Below are 21,261 nucleotides of genomic sequence, written 5' to 3'. Positions count from 1 at the left end.
TGTGGAGGGACAAAGGCGGGTGTTTTGGAGTAACACGCCACTCTGTTAGCATCAACCAGTAGACAGCAGCAGGAGTTAAGGAGAGCATAGAGTTTCTTAAAACTGTTGGGAATAAAAAGAGGATTAATTGCCTGCCATACTGAGCCGCAGAGGTGCCGAAATCAGCTGTAGTGTACGGTACCTCTCTTATTTGACTGCTGAATGAAGGAGAAATGTAAGGTTACTTTACTTCATGCACGTACAGAGAGGAGATGGGAAAAGGAGTAAAAAACGAGTATCTAGTTAGTGTAACTTTGCTCAGGTTGAAAAAAACAAACGCACATCCGTGTTGCCAGTTGTTGCTCACTATCTTGCTGATAATGTATAAGATATTCTGGCCGCAGTGAGATTCACTTCACTCTTTTTGTGTAGAAACAGATAGCTTGTTAGCTTTAGCTAGCTTAGTAGCTTCCAGTTCAGTGGGCTTGTTTAATGAACAAGGCTCTCTTCAGCTCCACCCACGCTCCACGTCGTTGCTCGTTTTTGATTAGCCGGAGATGGGAGGAGTCAGGCACAACCTATAGGTGACGTCACAGTGGCTCTGTCCACTAGTTTTACAGTCAATGCTCTCAACACAGATGGAGATAGAAGTGAGATGTCTCACTGCATAGCAATGTCTTAGATGTATTCTGATTGGGTTTATGACCCGCTACTATATACTGTTCCCTATTTTTCCAGTGTGGGATAGGTGATGATGAAAAACGCACAACAAAATAAAACAGAAAGGCAAACTCGCCCACTGGCAATGGGGAAGGCACCTGTTTTTTTACCAACATTTAAAAACCTGCTATACATGCTAATTTTAGTGTGAGAGTGGTATTAGTTAGTGCCAGTGCCCCCTGAGTCTGTGCTGTGTGTGCTGATGGTAATGTTGAGGCTACAGCTGCCTACAAATGTGGTGGAAGGTGTGTGCATGCAGACATGAAGAATCCAGTTGTAACATGTGTACTCATGTACTATACTGTTCCCCTACTGACACGTGACATGACACAGTATACATCACTATGACTGTTGAGACAGCTGGCATACAGGGATGGAGATGATTTGCACGCCTCTGCCTCATCAGTGCACCTTGAGCAGGTTGCAATCAGGATGAAAATGTGACAAACTGAGCAGCTCGGATGATTGATTCTGGGAAATCTGTTTTCAGACACTGCATGAAAATGATGAGTGTAGCTTTATTTTTCATTCATTTGTAATAACCCACCAATGGAAACTGTTTTTCTTGTTGGGCATGGTGACATAAGTATAAATCTATGCTTGTGTGCTTCTTAGTGGAAATCAAAGTAACTAAATTTCTCAGATTCACTTAGGTATTATAATTGGATCATCTAACACTGGAGTAAAGACGCTAAATAAAGTGGTGTAACTTCATACAGAATTATTGTGACAGTTGTCATTCAGATGTAGAAAATAGTCCATGATGCTTGTACCAAGCCAAACATGGCTCATCATGCAATTTTTTTATGTAATTGGTTAAGTAATCACCCAGTTACTTCAGGTTCCATAAAAGTGTTCTTATAAATGTGTCTGTGTGATGTTCTCATGTTATTCTCTGTGTCTGTAGGACTACAGAGTAAATATCTTCCTCCGTCAGCAGTGGAATGATCCCAGGCTCGCCTATGCTGAATACCCTGACGACTCTCTGGACCTGGACCCCTCCATGTTAGACTCCATCTGGAAGCCAGATCTGTTCTTTGCGAATGAGAAGGGGGCCCACTTTCACGAAGTCACTACAGACAACAAACTTCTCAGGATATTTAAGAATGGAAATGTTTTGTATTCTATAAGGTAAGTGTGGGAACATACCCTTTTTAGCTTGTGGTGACAAATTGAGGGATGGGGAGGTCAAAGACCAACACTATGTGCACCGTCATATCTGAGTTACGACAATCCAAAATAAGTTATTGTTTTGACAGTTACCGGCAGGTTCCACTTTGAGCATACTTGAATTTGACCAAACCGAGAATCTATAAAGCCCTGTGTGCATTAATCAAGAAGCAGTGTGTAAACACATAAACTTTTAGCATTTTCAAGGCTAGAGGCACACAGTACACCTACAGTACAGCTGGGAAGAGACAGGATTTAGAGGAACACATTATCTGTGGTGTGAATACATCAGCATGTGTACTATAGTTCTGTACGATGGTGCACTGCTAGGATATTTCTTTGAAGAATGAATTTGAATATCGTCTGATATATTTCTTTGTTATTTGCAATGCATGAACCAACAACTCAAATCAACTCAACCTTACAGCACCTGTCATAGAGACAGACAGCCTACAGTGCTTAGCAAAATGAATGTAGCACATACAAAAAACAAAAGTAGACAACAATAAAGAATATTTTGCAAGACTTAAGAATTAGAACAATAAAGCAATAAAATGTTAAAATAAGTAAAAGTCATTAAAATATGTAAATCAAATAAAGACAAAGGATTACAACAAAAGTCTTAAAAATCAATGACAAATCATGAAAAGACACCTTAAATCAAAATCGAGCCAAAAAGATTAGTCTTGAGGTCTGCAGGTGGAGTATATAGTCCTTGGTATGAACGGCTAATGATTTGTCTTCTTGAAGCTGTAAGAAGTTCTGTGACATCCATACATTTATGTATGATGACATAACACTTACCTATCAATCGGCCTAAAATCATCTGGAGATACAGAAATGTACAGCTGGGTGTCATCTGCAAAGATATGAAACTCAAATTGATCTTCTTTGATAAAATATGGACAGGACTAAAAATAGAACCTTGCAGGAACCTTTACGACGTGTCTGTTGACAGACCAACCCAGTGACTGAAAGTTATTGGAGTCAGTGTTAATTCTGGTGTCATTCACCACTTTAACTGATTCTCCCTCTGTGCTGTTGTGGCCTCTGAAACCTGACAGAAAAGTCTCCAAAAGTATTTTCCTGTTCAAAAGCAATTGTTCCTAATATCTGACCTTAAAAGGTTTTATTTGGGTCAGTAGTTACTAATAACTGAGGAATACACATTAGTTTGCCTTTAATACTCACAAGTCTGACTTTCAAGAGGAGGTGCTCTGTTAACAGTAGGTCTGTATGTAAGTTTGTGTTTGTGTTTGTGTTATGTGTTTGTCTTCACCGTATTTGCAAAATGCTTTAACATGCATGTGATTCTAAAACAAGAGAACCAGGTTATACTTCTGGTTAAACTCACTGTAGTAGATACGATGGAAAGCGAGAGTAAAAGTGGCAGAAGTATTGCAGAGAGGTTATGCTTCTGTTTTTGGAGCCTTGAAGATGTCCCACTTAGTGCCACATTAATATAAGATAAGCACAGATAAAAGCTTTTTGATACTGCGTATGACATTTATAAAAGTATTTAAACGCTGTCAGTGTCTTTGAATCACTTCTCACTCGTTCTATCGTCTCTCTTCACTTTCAGACTAACATTAACTCTGTCATGTCCCATGGACCTAAAAAACTTCCCGATGGATGTTCAGACCTGTATCATGCAGCTGGAGAGTTGTAAGTTGAGACACACACCACACACACACCCAATATCCTTATTCACTAGTTCTAAAACTCTCATAGAATTTACCTTACAAGTCTGTGACAGTATATTTGCATATTAATGTGTTTGCACACAGTGTACTCCTTAATAAGAGTACCATAATGGACTGACACTGCTTCTATTGCCACATTACTGCAGCTAATTAAAGCTATCTGAAGGAAATTAAATTCAAACAAATATTTTCCTCATTTGTAAGTACAAATGAGGAAAATATTTGTTTAAATTCAATTTCCTTCAGTTACACTAGACAGCTATGAAATGGATGAGCATAGTTAAAACACTAGTAGTTGACTTATTGGGTACATTCAAATATGAAGGGAACACCCCAGGGCTGGTTTTCCGATTCAAATCCATCTTCATTTGAATGATCTGATAACAATTCATAATATCTCGAGATCTTTCAGCGCAAATCAGAAATCTATGCACAAATGGCCACAAAGGATTTCCCATTATTTTTTTGTTTCCCTTGTTGACCTATCAAGACATGTACTTAAGACCTCTGAGGGTGTCCTGTGGTGTCTGGCACCAGGGCGTTTTATAGTGGAGCCTCTGGGTCCTGTATGTTGGGGGTTGGGGTCTCCATGGATCAGACCTGCTCCAGCACGTCTTACAGATGCTCGATCAGATTGGGATCCGGGGAATTTGGAGGCCCGGTCAACACCTTGGGTCCTTTATTGTGTTCCTCGAGCTGTTCCTGAGCAGTGTTTGTGTGTGTCAGGGCACATTGTCCTGCTGGGGGGCCACTGCCATCAGGTAGTGTTGTTGTGATGAGGGGTGTACTTGGTCCACAACAGTGTTTGGATGGGTGGTGCGTGTCAAGAGGCATTCACATGAATGCCAGCAGCCAAAGTTTCCCAGCAGAACATCGCATTGTGATGAGATGATCAATGTTACTCACATCACCTGTCAGTGGTTTTAATGTTGTGGCTGATCGGTGTATACAGGCTTACATCTGTCATTACCGTCTAGTTCTTTCACTACAGCATTTTTAATAATTAGAGGCTAAAATCATAACAATATCCCATTCATTTCTCCATAAGCAGATTTCAACCACAAATCTCTGAAACCATTTATTTAATTCTTATTGTAGGCCTTAGTATTTTTTATGATGCACCAGGTTAGAGGCTTCTTTACTGAACAATTTACAGCATTTGTCATCTCAGAAATGATTTCATATCCAAGCAACTCTGATACTTTAATTGAAACGTCCCTAACTGAAATTATATTGAAACAAATCGGAAATCAAATTTAATTGAACCTTGTGAAATAGCATTGAGTCGATTGGGGAAAGAACTCAGCTCTATTGAACAGTACCCATCTTAAACCTCTGAACAAGGTGCTCTGTTTCACCTCAGGACCACATCAACTCCATGTTTCTAGTTCTGCTGATTTCTTGCTTCACCTCCATTGCCCCCTGTTCTCTTGTTTCTTATTCATCATAAGAGGCACTTGTAATTGAATTGGTTAAAAAAAATAAAAACTGCTTACATCAATGTCCTTACAAATCAACAACTTCAGTCACAAATTGTTGATTAATAAGTTAACATCACTCAGCCCACGGCCCCCCACTCCTGCCTCCTCCTCCTCCTGCTGCTTCAGTTTATTATTCATTATAATTGCGTTGGCTTCTCCTGTTCGTGCCATATATATATTACATACCTCAGTGATGTGACTGCTGGGGTCTGTCTCTATACCCACAGGGACTTTTACTGTGCACACTACTTAATGTTTAGCATGCTGCTTTGATTCATACAGGGAGCACAATGTGTGCCACCACCTGTGCAGACAGGAGCTGGATACTGCAGAATAAAATGAATTAGAACAAGTGGACATTGTATAAACTCTGTATACTGTATCTGGGTGGATAAAGATATGCAAACAACTTCATATATCATATTAAGCATAAATTCCCATGTTATCCATTTGTTCCTTTTGCCATGTATCTCACGTGTTCCCTCATTCTCCATTCACCCATACATCTTACCAAAGTATATTTAGTACCATGCTCCTTCCCCTCGACTTCCCCCACTTTGAAACAGTATTAACGCAGACACATGGCCGCATCTTTTTAAGGAAACACACAGCCGTGTATATAATGATGATAGGGTTATTATGACTAATTCATCCTTTGTCCAATCAGGAGCTTAGCCTGGCCGCAGGGGACACGAAAAACACTTGGGCACATAATTTGACTTCATTGGTGGTTTTCTTCTGCTCCAGCCTACTGGCCAGAGGCATTACCATACATAGATCTAGCTCTGTGTTTTTATATTTATATATGTATATAGATTATTTTCATTGCTGTGTCGCTGCTGTCTCTGATGTCATGAGAACACAGAGAGCATGAAGACACGCACACACGAGAGAGAGAGAGAGAGAGAGGGAGAGGGAGGGAGGGAGGATGAGAGTCAATGGTTCCAGTCATGACATGATGCATGTTTGCTTTGATCCAACTCCATCTCCAGTTTGATTTATTATTATGCATCACATTTAGAGATAATGTGTAGTAAGAAATTAAATTGGAGGATAACGTTATGTTCAGACTGTCCTTCATTTGTTTTTTTCTTTTTTACCAGACAGAAGTAGTTGATATGGAAAAACGAGTGTTATGAGTGGATGCAGTTGGTGTGACCAGCAGAGTTTGTAAATGCTCTGAGTTGACAGTTGGACACTGCTACCACCACGGGCAATTGTTAGATTTAAAAACATCCAGAGCTAAGCACGAAGCTTCCTTGTGTGGAAGACTGAGGGCATGGTCTTCTCTGTTTTTTCTTTTTTCTTTTTGTTTTTTCCAACATTCAACACTTTTCACACACTTTTAGCTGAACCTGAAGAGGAGAGATGAACTAAATCTTTTGTGTATGGCTGTAGGCTTGTACCAGCACGTACCAGCTGCTTTCTGCTTTTTTCAAAAAGCCCTACAGTGCACTGAGTGCATGCATTTTAATGTGGCCTCTACTCTCCCAGTCATTATGCACATACATTTGTTCTTCTTCCTAGTTTCTTTTACCACTCATTCCCGTTAGTAACTTTAACCAAGCATGTTTGGAAGAGGCAGCATAACAACTTAACTGAAGTTAAGGATGTATGTATGTTTGATCACTTGAGACAACATGTAAATGAGAATATTACTGGAGCCTTTGTTTACATTGTTCTTTAACAAAAACTTGAGGGACATTTTTTTTACCACCATCATCATAATAGTGAGAATAGTTTGTGTCACGGTTAAGCCATCCATCAAGACACTTCAGGACTGATCATGTGTCTGGATGTACTCTGGAGCTGTCACATGTATTTTCAAGTCTTTTCATTTGACTTGTGTGTGTAACTACATTGATTGCGTATTTGGCTGTGAGCTTTGTCAAAATGGTTCTCAGTGCAGCAGGACTGCAGCTGCTGTGCTGACAACAGTGCTGGTATGTAACTGAGTACATTTACTCGAATACTGTACTTATATACAATTTTGCTGTACTTGTACTTCTCTAGAGTTTGCATTTAATGCTACTTTATAAATCTACTCCACTTAATTTATTTCGGCAGCTAGTTACTAGTGAGTTACTAAAGTTACTAGTTACTGTACAGATTAAATGTTACAAATAAAATGTGATGCTGCTTACAAAATGGATGATGGATTGCTTTAAATTATAAAATTAAACTTTGCTCATTTTCCAACACTTAGGGCGCATTCACACCAACAGCAGTTGGTGCGCATTAAACAGTCCATTCGAACCAAAAGCTCTTAGTTCGATTAGTTTTCGTCGGTGTGAAAGCATCAATCGCACTCGAGTGCGCACTAAATCAAGCGGACCGAGACCTCCAAAAAGGGGTGGTCTCGGTCCGCTTGATTCCGCACCAAATGCCAACCTTTGGTGTGGTCCCTCTGGTGAGAACGCGAACCTGGACCAACTCAGGTATAAACGAAATGTATACACAGCATAACAGATTCTACAGCCTAGAAATCTAGACCCTAGCGGTCTGGCTTGTCAGGCTATAGCCTACCTTGTGGGTCTTTGGAAAGGTGCTTGTCTCATCATCACCATGACAGCACTTGTGAAAATAGCGCGTCTCCTCTCCCTGAAATGACGCGCTATACGTCTTCGGCGAATCCAGTACATCCGCAGATTGTTCTCCAGCCGCAGCCGCGACTCATTCTGAAATTGGATATTTTGCCAGAAATGGCTGATATTGACAATATAAAAAGCAAGGACCAGCGCAAGTAACAGTGTACGAACTTGTCGCAGTCTGTATGCTACAATGTAACAATTTTACTGCCTGGTGCGGACCAAATAATCGAACTACCGGTGTGAAAGTGCCCTTAAGTGCTGCACAACTATAATAACAACAGCAGTGGCAAAAGATGTCTTTGGGATCATTTTCAAAAGATAGAAACACTGACAGCCAATCAGAATCCATCTGAATTTACAAGCTTGATTTAGGGGACATTTTCCTACAAAGTAATGATGCAGGAATGATTATAATATCAGTCTGACTGATGACATTTAGGAGACACTTTTTAAATGATGTACTTCAGTAACTGGTTATTAATACATTTTATTAAACATATATTTAGCTGCTAATTACACAATTTTAAAACTGCCAAACAGTCTTTGGTGCTGATGGTGTCTCTGAAGTTAATTGTGTCTTCCCTAATGCTCTCTGACAATTGCCAGGATAATGGATGTTCATTCAAGAGTGTTGGATTCTCCTAACTCCTCTCATCCTAACTCCTCTCACCCTAACTCCTTTCACCCTAACTCCTCTCATCCTAACTCCTTTCACCCTAACTCCTCTCATCCTTACTCCCCTCACCCTAACTCCTCTCATCCTTACTCCTCTCACCCTAACTCCTCTCACCCTAACTCCCCTCACCCTAACTCCTCTCACCCTAACTCCTCTCACCCTAACTCCTCTCATCCTTACTCCTCTCACCCTAACTCCTCTCATCCTAACTCCTTTCACCCTAACTCCTCTCATCCTAACTCCTTTCACCCTAACTCCTCTCATCCTAACTCCTCTCACCCTAACTCCTCTCATCCTTACTCCTCTCACCCTAACTCCTCTCATCCTAACTCCTCTCACACTAACTCCTCTCATCCTAACTCCTCTCATCCTAACTCCTCTCACCCTAACTCCTCTCATCCTTACTCCTCTCACCCTAACTCCTCTCATCCTAACTCCTCTCACCCTAACTCCTCTCATCCTAACTCCCCTCACCCTAACTCCTCTCATCCTAACTCCTCTCACCCTAACTCCTCTCATCCTAACTCCCCTCACCCTAACTCCTCTCATCCTTACTCCCCTCACCCTAACTCCTCTCATCCTTACTCCTCTCACCCTAACTCCTCTCACCCTAACTCCCCTCACCCTAACTCCTCTCACCCTAACTCCTCTCATCCTTACTCCTCTCACCCTAACTCCTCTCATCCTAACTCCTCTCACACTAACTCCTCTCACCCTAACTCCTCTCATCCTAACTCCTCTCACCCTAACTCCTCTCATCCTTACTCCTCTCACCCTAACTCCTCTCATCCTAACTCCTCTCACCCTAACTCCTCTCATCCTAACTCCCCTCACCCTAACTCCTCTCATCCTAACTCCTCTCACCCTAACTCCTCTCATCCTAACTCCCCTCACCCTAACTCCTCTCATCCTTACTCCCCTCACCCTAACTCCTCTCATCCTTACTCCTCTCACCCTAACTCCTCTCACCCTAACTCCCCTCACCCTAACTTCTCTCACCCTAACTCCTCTCACCCTAACTCCTCTCATCCTTACTCCTCTCACCCTAACTCCTCTCATCCTAACTCCTTTCACCCTAACTCCTTTCACCCTAACTCCTCTCACCCTAACTCCTCTCACCCTTACTCCTCTCACCCTAACTCCTCTCATCCTAACTCCCCTCACCCTAACTCCTCTCATCCTAACTCCTCTCATCCTAACTCCTCTCATCCTAACTCCCCTCACCCTAACTCCTCTCATCCTAACTCCCCTCACCCTAACTCCTCTCATCCTAACTCCTCTCACCCTAACTCCTCTCATCCTAACTCCCCTCACCCTAACTCCTCTCATCCTTACTCCCCTCACCCTAACTCCTCTCATCCTTACTCCTCTCACCCTAACTCCCCTCACCCTAACTCCTCTCATCCTTACTCCTCTCACCCTAACTCCTCTCATCCTAACTCCTCTCACCCTAACTCCTCTCACCCTAACTCCTCTCATCCTAACTCCCCTCACCCTAACTCCTTTCACCCTAACTCCTCTCACCCTAACTCCCCTCACCCTAACTCATCTCATCCTAACTCCCCTCACCCTAACTCCTCTCATCCTAACTCCTCTCACCCTAACTCCCCTCACCCTAACTCCTCTCATCCTAACTCCTCTCATCCTAACTCCCCTCACCCTAACTCCTCTCATCCTAACTCCTCTCACCCTAACTCCTCTCACCCTAACTCCTCTCATCCTAATTCCTCTTTTCCTTACTCCTCTCATCCTAACTCCTCTCATCCTTACTTCTCTCATCCTTACTCCTCTCACCCTAACTCCTCTCATCTTTGAAGAATTTTGTAAAACCATATCCTTCTGACGGGTTTTGTTTGTTTCGTAGTCCAACATACAGCACTATAGCACAATATTGTGAAAAATATTGCATATGACAGCTGACATCACGATATTTGATAACATCTGATATCGTTCCAGGCCCAAAGGTTCACATCGTTATAGTGATGGTTCCTGGAGTGGACGGCCCTAAACTCATTGTGTTGATTCCTTTTAATACTATGTTCAATACTTTTACTACATTTTGCTCAGACTATTTATATATTTTACTTAAAGCAGAACTTTTTCTTTGAATGGGGTCATTTTATTGTGTGGTGTGCTACTTTTGCCTAAATAATGTATCTGGTCACTTCTGCCACGACTGGCTGGCAATATGTTAACAAGATAGCATCAGTCTGCTGAGGATAACGCTGCTTTTGCTTCAACATGTTCTTGTTTATTTTTATTCCTCAAATAATATATTTTTTGTGACAAAATTTATATTCTGCCATACAGCAGTGTCAATAGAATTTGAGAAAATGGCCCAACATTCCCAACTGAGGCTGAAAAATCTCAGCAAGAAGCACCAGGCCCTTCAAATAACTGACAATAAGTCAAATGTCAGAGAATCATGAATCTACTAAACATGTCAATCACTTCAATTATTTATATTCCATGACATTTATATTACATAATGTTTTATTAATAGTTGATTATTAAATTGTTCTTTGTTTTCTGTTTTCAGTTGGTTACACCATGAACGACCTGATCTTCGAGTGGCAGGAGAATGGACCAGTCCAAGTGGCCGAAGGCCTCACGCTCCCACAGTTCATCCTCAAAGATGAATCAGACCTTAGATACTGCACCAAGCACTACAACACAGGTAACACATACACAGACACACACACACACACTGCCGTGAGCATCATAACACAGGTAACATGCACACAGGGTGAAACAGTTGCCACATTTCATCAATCATGTTTGTGCTGCTGGGATCAAGACAAGAACAAATCAGCTGCAAGAGGAAGAAACAAGCAGACTGACATCCAGACTGATATAGGCTTTTCATTAAATGGGATTTGACCATCGACAGTAGACAAACATGGATGTGGTATGTCTGAACTGGGGCCACTGTGTAGGGGTCAGGACATTGAATAATTCAGGAGGCTTAGAGAAGGACTGGGATTATAGATATTTATAGATTTTGGGCCGCATAATGAGCTCTGTTCTGAAGTTCTGAAGCCACACCCCTCGTTTGTGAAGGGATGTTTTTTTTAAGACTGGCTAAAGTGAATGTGTGCTTTCATCAGAAAATCAGGAATTCCAAATTTGGGCACTGGGTAAAGCCTGGAAGGAGCAGGGTTGAAGCAAAGATAAAAACAGCAAACAGTGCCTTATAAGATTGCAACTGTGGCCCTTATGTGCAGATGATTATTGTGCTTAATAATTTTCTAAAATAATCATGTAGTAATAATAAGTGAATATTATTTAATTGTGTCTCATCTTTGTTGCAGGTAAATTTACTTGTATTGAGGTGCGGTTCCACCTGGAGCGTCAGATGGGCTACTACCTGATCCAGATGTACATCCCCTCTCTGCTCATCGTCATTCTGTCCTGGGTCTCCTTCTGGATCAACATGGATGCGGCCCCAGCCAGGGTTGCACTGGGCATCACCACTGTCCTCACAATGACAACACAGAGCTCAGGCTCCAGGACTTCACTACCTAAGGTCTGTGTTTGTGTATCTTATTATTCAACTGTATCTGTGTGGGCTCCCTTTAGATGGCCTCACTGTTCTCCCACAGTCCATCACGTTCAGCTTAGGAGAGTTCAGCCCTGTTCAGACCTGGTATTATCATCGTCCTGAGTGATCTAATCACAGGTGGGCAGCTCTAAGTATAGCTGTGAACACCCCAAAGACACATTGAGGACACATTTAGGATCTGATCATTCAGACAACATTCAGAAGTGACCACATTCTTTTAGCTGGACATGCAACTGTGGCTGATGCTTGGCCTCCTGCCTTTCCAGGTTAAAGCGGTCTGGCTGATTATCAACCAATAAGAGGGGGTAGGGCACTAGGCTCTGTCTCTCTCCCCATTCCACCTTCTATCCAGAGACGCAGTCAGTCAGCCTGAGGCTGGCTGTGGTATTATGTTTTGTTTCATGTTTATCTGATGGGTGCGGTAGTCCTGTTTTCGTGGCTTTGTTTCAGTTAGGTTTAGTTGCTTCTTTTTGTTAGGGTAGAGGGTTAGTCCCCAGCTCTGACGGCCCTGGTGGGTTGGTCTGGGAGGCTGCCTTTCTTTTGTTCATTTTGTTTATTTTTCAAATTGCAACAATTCTGAATCATTGGTGTCTTCTTGTAAATTCACACTTCATTGACAACATTTTATTGAAGGTAAATATGTCAAATATTACAAATACAGTAAACAATAACCAATATAGGTTACTTCTTTGTCCTTGTTAAGAAAGTCTCCAGGCTCTCCAGAAAAGTTCTTAATTTAGTGAGTTGTTGAGTTAGGAGAAACTTTATAAACTTTGTGAAACGCTGTCTCTGACAAATTCTTCATTATGTGGGCCTTCTTGTAAATTCAGCAAATGTTCTACAATAAGTTCTTCTTTGTGTCTGTTTGTCCCAGTGATGTACGTGTTTATTTGCATATAGAGTGGGGAAGTGACATTTGATCATAAGTGATCACTCACATGCATCTTAATGTCAGGAGTGAACTGATGGACTTCAGATGGGATCACTCTGTAGGAATCCTAATACCAGGTCTGAATTCCCTCTTAGAGACTCTAGACTGTCTATCGGTGTGGGTGTGGGCCATGTGAATGGCTGTCTGTCTGATTTTGTCAGCTCTGTGGTTGTCTGGCGAGCTGTCCACACTTTATCTTTGCCCCTAAGCTAGTGTGTACAGGGATATGCTCTATCCCCATGCACTGGATAAGCCAGTTACAGATATACAGGTAAAAAAAACAGACCATATAATGTAGCTCAAGTACATGTCAACAAGACACTACACTGAGCCCTTAACTGTTTTAACCAAAGGCTGTTTTTGCTTGTTTTTCACACTTTTAATAACAGGCTTATGACATTGCCACTACAAGTGTTAGCTAGCCATACACATTCATATATTATTTTCATATTACATTAATCAGACTCAGAATCAGAAATACTTTATTGATCCCTGAGGGGAAAATATGCAGACAAATAAAAACTATATATAAGCAAGAATAATAAAATTGAATAAAAATATAAGAAATGTACATTCTACTAGAAATATATCTATATATACAGTGTAATAAATAATGCTACAGTTGAAATATGGGTTATTGCACTTTATTTGTCATAATTATTGCACATTATTTGGTTTGTCAACTCAATAAAAAATACAAAAGAGAGTCCTGCTATTGACTCAGAGTGTCTGACACTCAGAGCGCTCTGTGGTGCATCTTGGTGTGATCAGTCGAGTGCTGAATGTACTCCTGTGGCTGAAACACCACGTCATGGAGTGGATGAGAGCCATTGTCCAAGATGACATGTAACTTGGACAGCATCCTCCTCTCTGACACCACCATCAGAGAGTCCAGCTCCACCCCCACAACATCACTGGCCTTGAGTCTGTTCAGTCTTTTGGCGTCCGCTAGCCTTATTGCCAATAATACTCAGGACATTCATTGGATAAAGCATGTTTGGCATGTGAATGATACTATGCATGTGGATAAAGGAGAGGTGTGAGATACCAAAGCATGAAGCCTGTTGTTGTGTTTTTTTGATGTGCTTCATATATATATATACAGTATATACATCTATATATATATACATATATATATATATATATATATATAGAGAGAGAGAGAGAGAGAGAGAGAGAGAGAGAGAGAGATGTACTGTATAGTAGGTGAGTGAGGGGGATTTACTCACTCTGCAGAGACCTGAAATGCCTCTTTTTTCCCTCCATTTTTAATTGCTGGATGTTTTGCATGAGCAAGCACAAGTATGTGTTGATTACACACATCATGCGTCCGCTAGAGCGTGTGTGAGAAAGAGCCCCTTAGTCTTGTTCTGGTATCTTGTATGCATGAGAAAAAATCCGACATGGAGCACTCTGTTACATAACCCTTATTAGCACAGCCACCTCTCTCACACATCCTGTACACTTACACCTCAACAACATGAGAGAGGCTGTGTGTGTGTGTGTCTGTATGACTGTTCTTTCTGTCTGTCTGTCTGTCGACGTGTCTTTCTGTGTGTGTGTGTGTGTGTGTGTGTGTGTGCGTGCGTGCTTGCGTGCGTGCGTGCGTGTGTGTGTGTGTGTGTGTTTAGAGGTTTCTCATGTTTCCAATGCTCAACAGAACTTTGCACTCCAGTATGTTACACGTGTCTGAATAAGTCATTATCACATGAACGGAGGAGGATGTGTCATTTTGACACCAAAAGTATCAGATGTGTGTGAGGGGCAGCAGCTGCAGACCTAAAGAAGTGTCATACAGGACATACATTAGAAGAAGTGTCTCTGACTTCCTTCCTCACTCTCTGACTCTCTCCTGGAAGTTACAGCAACAGAGACCAAATGAAACCCACTGTCACTGTAAACTTATAACTTGATATTAACTTTTTGTGTAACGATATTGTTGACTTACTATTGTGACAGAGAAGTCAGGTTGAGATGTTCAGTTGAAAGAAAAATGCAGTTTTCAGTATAGAAATAAGAATATTGGATCTTTCTTGAAGACCAAAAATCAAAAGTGGACTGATCAACATACTAACCAACATTTACCGCTCTAGTGGGCCTGAATCTGAAAACTCACTAGTGTTCAGCAGTACCTCATATGAAATAAATTTGTATACCTTGAAACAAACTCTCATTTGCAGGATTTTTTCCCAGAGGATTTTGGGAGACGTGGTGGGTGAACCTTAGACTCTCTAGGCGGGTCCAGGGTCGGCTGCCCTGGAGGAAAGTTTGCATACATGCATTGATAAATACAAAAGAAAAAACAAAGAATTTGTAGAAAATATCAAATGTAGAAACTAATAAAATATAACACTGAGCTGTTTCTGTGGCATCTAAACCTTGACTGAGAGACAAGATCATCATTGTCTGGTTTTAAAACTAAACTGTGAGGAGTGTCACTAGGCCCATTGTCTGGACTGTCTGGTCCACACAAGGCAGCTGCTGAAAAATGCAAGTTATCTTGTCAGAGCTGTAGTTCATAAACACTGTTACCCTGTTTGCATTTATCAAATGTGATAATGTGAGTTTATTTCAGCCTCACGTTTGTCAGGCACAAAGTCACAAAACAGCGCTGGAAGTAGCTGGCAAAAAAACAGACCAAGGAATACACTGATCAGCTAGGTTAGCTAGACAGATGGACAGACTGGAGCTAGCACATCAACATAACTGGGGGCTGGACTGATTGGGAGTAGAAGATGCTTTGCTGATGATGTAAAACAAGTTAGAGATCTTCAGTGCTATAAAAATATTTTCAACTCTTTATGAAACTGTGACGGGACCATCTCATCCATACCAGGTTTACAAGAGGCCTCTACTGGGTGACAATCAGTGGTGGTGGCTGATGGACTCATGAAGTGTGTGTGTATGTGTGTGTGTGTGTATTTTCAGGTCTCTTATGTGAAGGCCATAGACATCTGGATGGCAGTGTGTCTTCTCTTCGTTTTCTCTGCACTGTTGGAGTATGCTGCTGTAAACTTTGTGTCGAGGCAACATAAAGAGCTGCTGAGATTCAGACGGCATCACAAGAGCAAGAGCAAGGTACTGAAACATCCCACAACACAGAGCACAGTCGCATCATCCAGTGTGAGCAGGCAAAAAAAAATAAATTACATCTTAACACATATACATACTCTAAACTTGCACACAAACATGGAATTATAACTGATCTCTGGTTCGAGGCTGTCACCTTGTGGTGACCTGTTGCTATTACAGCTGGCTACTCAGGCACAGCATTAGATGAGACCGAGGGAGGGAGGGGTAATAATCATGATGTTGGAGAGTAATAAAAACAACACCATGTGTGACAGTAGATGTAAAGTGTTAATGCATGTGACTGTGCATGCTTCCTGAGTTTCCTGAAACACCACATCTCACTTGTCTTATCAGTGCATGATAAAGCATGGCTGTAACTTCATCTATGTGGTTTTATGATTCTTTAGTTCACAGTCGAGTTATTTCTCTGACAGAGGGCCATCCAAACAGAGAATGAGCCTGTTGTCAGTGCATGATTGGGATCTCTGTGGGTTGGGAAAGGATCAACTCAGCATTCAGTCAACTCATGTACACAAACAGCATTTACCTGAGAGGAAGCGGGAAATCAAAAATGTTAATATGTGTCAGTCAACTCAGAAGCATCTCAGTAAAAATATGCTTACAGTATTGTTATCTGATCAAACACTGTGTTTTTCCTCAGTTCAGTTGTAGTGAAACAAATTACAGGGGAAAATACATGTAGTATATCACAATCACAAATACCAATACCAATAAAGTTTATGATTGATTAATTGATTGTTATTTTACAATGTTCTACTAGCTGGACAGACTTGCTATGTTTTAGTCATAATGCAATTTCAATAAAATCAAATAAAACTTGTGTTGTTGAGTAAATATTGATTAAATGGATTAAAACAACTAGAGCATATAGTATTGTGTCCAGACCCCATGTAAGTATCTGGTGAGTTAGTAGACATGTACAGGATGAGACATGTGCAAAAACACAAGACACCTGAGCTGCGCAAAACAACTTATTACAGTAAATGTAGGTTTTGGTATATTAGATAAATAGACGAATGGAATGATTACAATATGGCAACACATAAAAGGCCACTTTTAGTAAGTTTTGTATTGATCAGACAGCGTTTTAATTTCAACATGCATTAGTTTAGACTATTTCAGCTGTTCTATAAATATAAATGAACTGTTCAGAATTTAGACCCACAAACAAAATGAATTTGACGTAATTATCATTTAAACATCAAACACAGGTTGACTGAATGAACGGGTGTCCCAACCCTCTTTTTGGATGTTATTTGTTTTTGTTTTCCTTTTGGTTTCTGTGTGTTGATTACTGGTGTGCATGCTGTCGACTGGTAGAACAGTGGAGGTGCAGTTGATCCAGAGGAGCTAGCTGATTCCCTCCGTCGTGTTAACATTGACAACGGCCTCAAAGCAACAGACCCTCTGTATGGATCTATGACCAACATCTACACCAGCAACCACAGGGTAATGTGTGTGTGTGTGTGTGTGCGTGTGTGTGTGTGTGTGTGGGGGGGGGGGGGTGTGTGTGTGTGTGTGTGTGTGTGTGTGTGTGTGTGTGTGTGTGTGTGTGTGTGTGTGTGTGCGTGTGTGTGTGTGCGTGCGTGTGCGTGCGGTTTGCATGTTTCATTTGCATGATCCATCCAATGTGATGTTGTAAGTGTAAGTCCTCCCCCATCAGTTTGCTGGTGTAGTGAAGACATGGACAGGACACTGGGTGATGAATTTCATAATAATGATCATGATCATCAATCATGATCATTATTATATTCATTTGGCATTTTTCAACATTGAATGTCCCATTCCCATTCTGAGCATTTAAAACATATAGAACAATCATGTCCTCATCAATTTTTAATGAACATTTAGTTTTTTCACCTTCACAAGCAATGTGTACTTGTGACCCCTTGAAAGCCTGTCCCTTATTGGATTGTTTTATTGAAAGGATTTTTAATTTTGAGTGAAAACGAGAGAAAGAGGTCACAGTTCGGTTTGTAACTCAGTTTTTGTGTCATGGTTCAGTACGAAAGTTAGAAAGAATTGAAAAGAAAAGCAACAAAAAAATCCCAAATGCAAGAGGCTATGTTTCTTTTATTATCAACAGGCAGTAGTGGAAGTTACAGTTTGTTCCACCTGAGATAATTATTGCAGCCTCTAGTGCATTTCAAAGTAACTCCATTAATTGTACACATGTTTTCATGTGTTTACAGGTCTTGGGGAGTACTACTGCATATATGAACAAAGTGGTGTAAAGCCTTTTTGTGACTGTGCATGTAACCTGATAACTGCCTCCAGTGATGTCACTCAGTGGCTATGTTGCATTGTGGGTAATGTAGGCATCAGGCTTTGACAAGGAATAAGAATGTGTGGAATAAAAAGGTGATATGTCTGGTTCTGCTGTATTGATTTGGATCATTTGTTTTTAAACTGTCCTTAATGAGTCCAACAGTGTTAAAGGAGTGTAATGCAGACCAAATCCGGGTGCCTACATTACCCACAATGCAACTTCATCACTGAGTGACATGACTGGAGGCAGTTCATCAGATTACATGCAGCTTCCTCTGGAGCCACAAAAGGCTTTATACTACTTTGTTCACACAGGCAGTAGTGCTCTCCAAGACCTGTACACACACTTTCATGTGTAAAATTGGTGGAGTTACCCTTTAAGCAGTTAAACATTAAACATACAGTACACTCCAAAATACCTCACATTTTTATGCAGGGCTGATGAATAACAAATGTAAACGTGACATAAATGCCGGTTGCTTCAGTAATGTCTTTGGCCCTGTGTGCTTTCTCATCCTGAGACTGAGGCTGCTTAAAAACAGCAGAGAGAAGTTGTTGGACTTTTTTTTGCCTCTCTTTGTTGACTGACACATCTGGGTGATGCCATCTAATATGGGCTGACGTTTTTTTGTGTTTTCAATCACATTCAGCTGTTGAACAATGCAGACACACCGTCCTCATCCAATCCTCCACTCGCTTTTTCCTAAATTTTCCCACGCAGCTGATTTGATAGAAGTAGGTGCGTCCTCTGGCTCTGATTTGAACTTGTCATAGTGTACAGTCAGTCACAGTGTCTTCTCCTTCTGCTTTTGTTGTTTCATGCCAGTTGGAAAACAGCTTTTATGTGCATTCAATCCACCTACTTGATTGGAGTGTGGATCAGAACAGATGTACTGACACGAGTCAGACGTATTCTTTGTAAAACTATATGCACTAAACTGTGATGTTTCAGGATGAATACATGTACCGTTACACCCCTTGTAAAGATGTATTCTTAATCCTTCTTATCACTTCATCATGTGCCTCCTCAGATTTAGCTTGGTACCATTAGCCACTCTTATAGTTCAAATTGATGCCCCTTTTAGCTTGTGAAAAGTAATGTGTTAAGTATAGTGTCTGTACAACACTTTTTAAATATTTAGCAGGCTTAGGAAATGTTCCATAATGGTCAGTTTTCAACCTATTAAAAAGTTTTAATTTGTACAACATGCATAGACAAACAACACTTCATTTTTGGAGGTGTTTTTCACAGGAACAGGATCAACAGGTTTGATTATGAGTGTTTTATCATTCAGGCTGTTGAAGAATTGTGGTATTTTTAAACCTGGGCCTTGTGGTGTTTACGTGATTTCAGACTTCTTCTTGAACAAGACTTGTGTTTCTGGTTACAAAAAGGATCTTATTATTAAAACTCTCTCTCTCTGTAGGAATCATTTCCATAATGTTGTCAGATACTCAGAATAACAACCTGAGCCTGTCAGTGACAAAAACACTATCAGTGGACGTAACTTTGACAGTCGGAGTTGCCCCTAACAATGCTGTTGCAGCCGTGTTGCGGCTGCCAGCTAAGGAGATCTGCTGAAATGATTCCAACACTTTTGTTAAGTATGAATAATTTACACACAAAAACATGTAAATATAGGGCCCAGGCTTAAAAATACCTGAATTCACCTTTAAGCCTCTGAAACAAACTACAAAATAACTCACTGACATTCCTGTGAAATGTTAATTTTTTGTGCTAACCAATCCAAGATCAATATCATTTAGAAAAAAAGTGTTATACCTTGTTCGGTAAAGAAAATAATGAGCTCTATTATCTGATCTGTGAACCCCTCGTCCTCGTCCTCTTCCTCCTCCTCGTTGTCTCCCCAACAGGAAGGGGAAGTACATGAGAGCAGATTGACCTCCACAGCTGCTGTGACCTCCACTCCCAGCAACAGCAAGGACTCCAAGGCCAGCGCTAACAATGCTGTTAGTGCACTGAACACCCCAGGAGCCACAGCAAACACAACCCAGAATCCACCTGGAGTGGCAGCAGGTGGAGGGGGTAAAAGCACTGAAGAGATGAGGAAGTTATTTATCGACAGAGCCAAAAAGATTGACACTGTGTCGAGAGCTGGCTTCCCTCTGGCCTTTCTCTTCTTCAATATATTCTACTGGGTTCTTTATAAGATACTTAGACATGAAGATGTACATAAGCGATAGATGAAGAAAGGGAATAGATTATTCAGTATGCACACACACACACACACACACACACACACACACACACACACACACACACACACACACACACACCCTTGTACTGCTATTTATATGTGAGGACACGTCACTGACTACCTTTATTTCCCGCTCCCTTCACAGGATGACCTCACTTTGCAAACATATCCTGATTCTTGTCACAAACAATGTACGGGAACATACAAAGCCACATCGCCCACCACCCTCTGCATCACAGATAAGTGTGACAGTTTCTCTGACTAAGCAAGTGCAAGTTTCTGTTACACAATGAATCTCAGCAGATGATTAACAGCTTCCACTAGTCACTGATGTGTTTGTGGATGAGAAGTAGGGAGAGTGTGGCCTTTAGCTCCTCTAAGGGTACTTTTCATATCTCTTATTTGTCATTTTCCTCGCTCCTCGCTTGAACCGGAAATCTTGCAGGCCATCCCAATTCTACCATTTGTGCTCTGAGGATCGAGGAGTGACCTCTGAGGAGCGATGAGCGAGGACACACAAGAGCTGCCTTCACAGAAGTCTTTTACCGTTATTGACTAGACACTGCAGCGGACCAGACTGATCTGATGGGTCACAACATGACTGGAGTTTCATACCTGAGTGAAGATAGATAACAGATTCAACTCAAGTGTGGCACCATCAAGTTTTGTTTTGTTTTTTTAGTTTGTTTTCTGATTGATCAGCAAGTTAAAATGTGTCAGCCCGACTGTAGGAGAACAAAAGGACCACAAAGGATTTTCTTCACTCAGTGGAAACATTTTTCTTTTCATGGTCTGTTTTAAACGCATCAGGCTGATCAGTCCTGAGCGTCAGGTTTCATATGTTACATCATTTCAGTTTTCCCTGAAA

At 41.1% G+C, this 21,261-nt stretch overlaps 1 protein-coding gene across 3 annotated transcripts in view; it reads left to right on the top strand.

Annotated features, from left to right (window-relative positions):
- The window catches only part of glra3 (glycine receptor, alpha 3), a 41,221-nt gene extending 20,842 nt beyond the window's left edge, over nt 1–20,379 (top strand). Inside the window, exons 3-9 of one of the 3 annotated variants that reach the window (XM_073468956.1) lie at nt 1,607–1,830; nt 3,452–3,534; nt 10,860–10,997; nt 11,632–11,846; nt 15,742–15,891; nt 19,127–19,137; nt 20,115–20,379. In XM_073468956.1, coding sequence (XP_073325057.1) covers nt 1,607–1,830; nt 3,452–3,534; nt 10,860–10,997; nt 11,632–11,846; nt 15,742–15,891; nt 19,127–19,137; nt 20,115–20,379 — 1,086 coding nt within the window. Of the gene's footprint in view, nt 1–1,606; nt 1,831–3,451; nt 3,535–10,859; nt 10,998–11,631; nt 11,847–15,741; nt 15,892–17,226; nt 17,356–19,126; nt 19,138–20,049 lie in introns of all 3 variants that reach the window. The other 2 variants (XM_073468941.1, XM_073468949.1) reach the window with 2 other exon arrangements.
- Nucleotides 20,380–21,261: the final 882 nt, after the last annotated feature.

This window comes from Pagrus major, chromosome 1, assembly GCF_040436345.1.
Source record: "Pagrus major chromosome 1, Pma_NU_1.0".
Lineage (NCBI taxonomy): Eukaryota > Metazoa > Chordata > Actinopteri > Spariformes > Sparidae > Pagrus > Pagrus major.
This window is presented reverse-complemented; position numbering and strand designations above follow the sequence as displayed.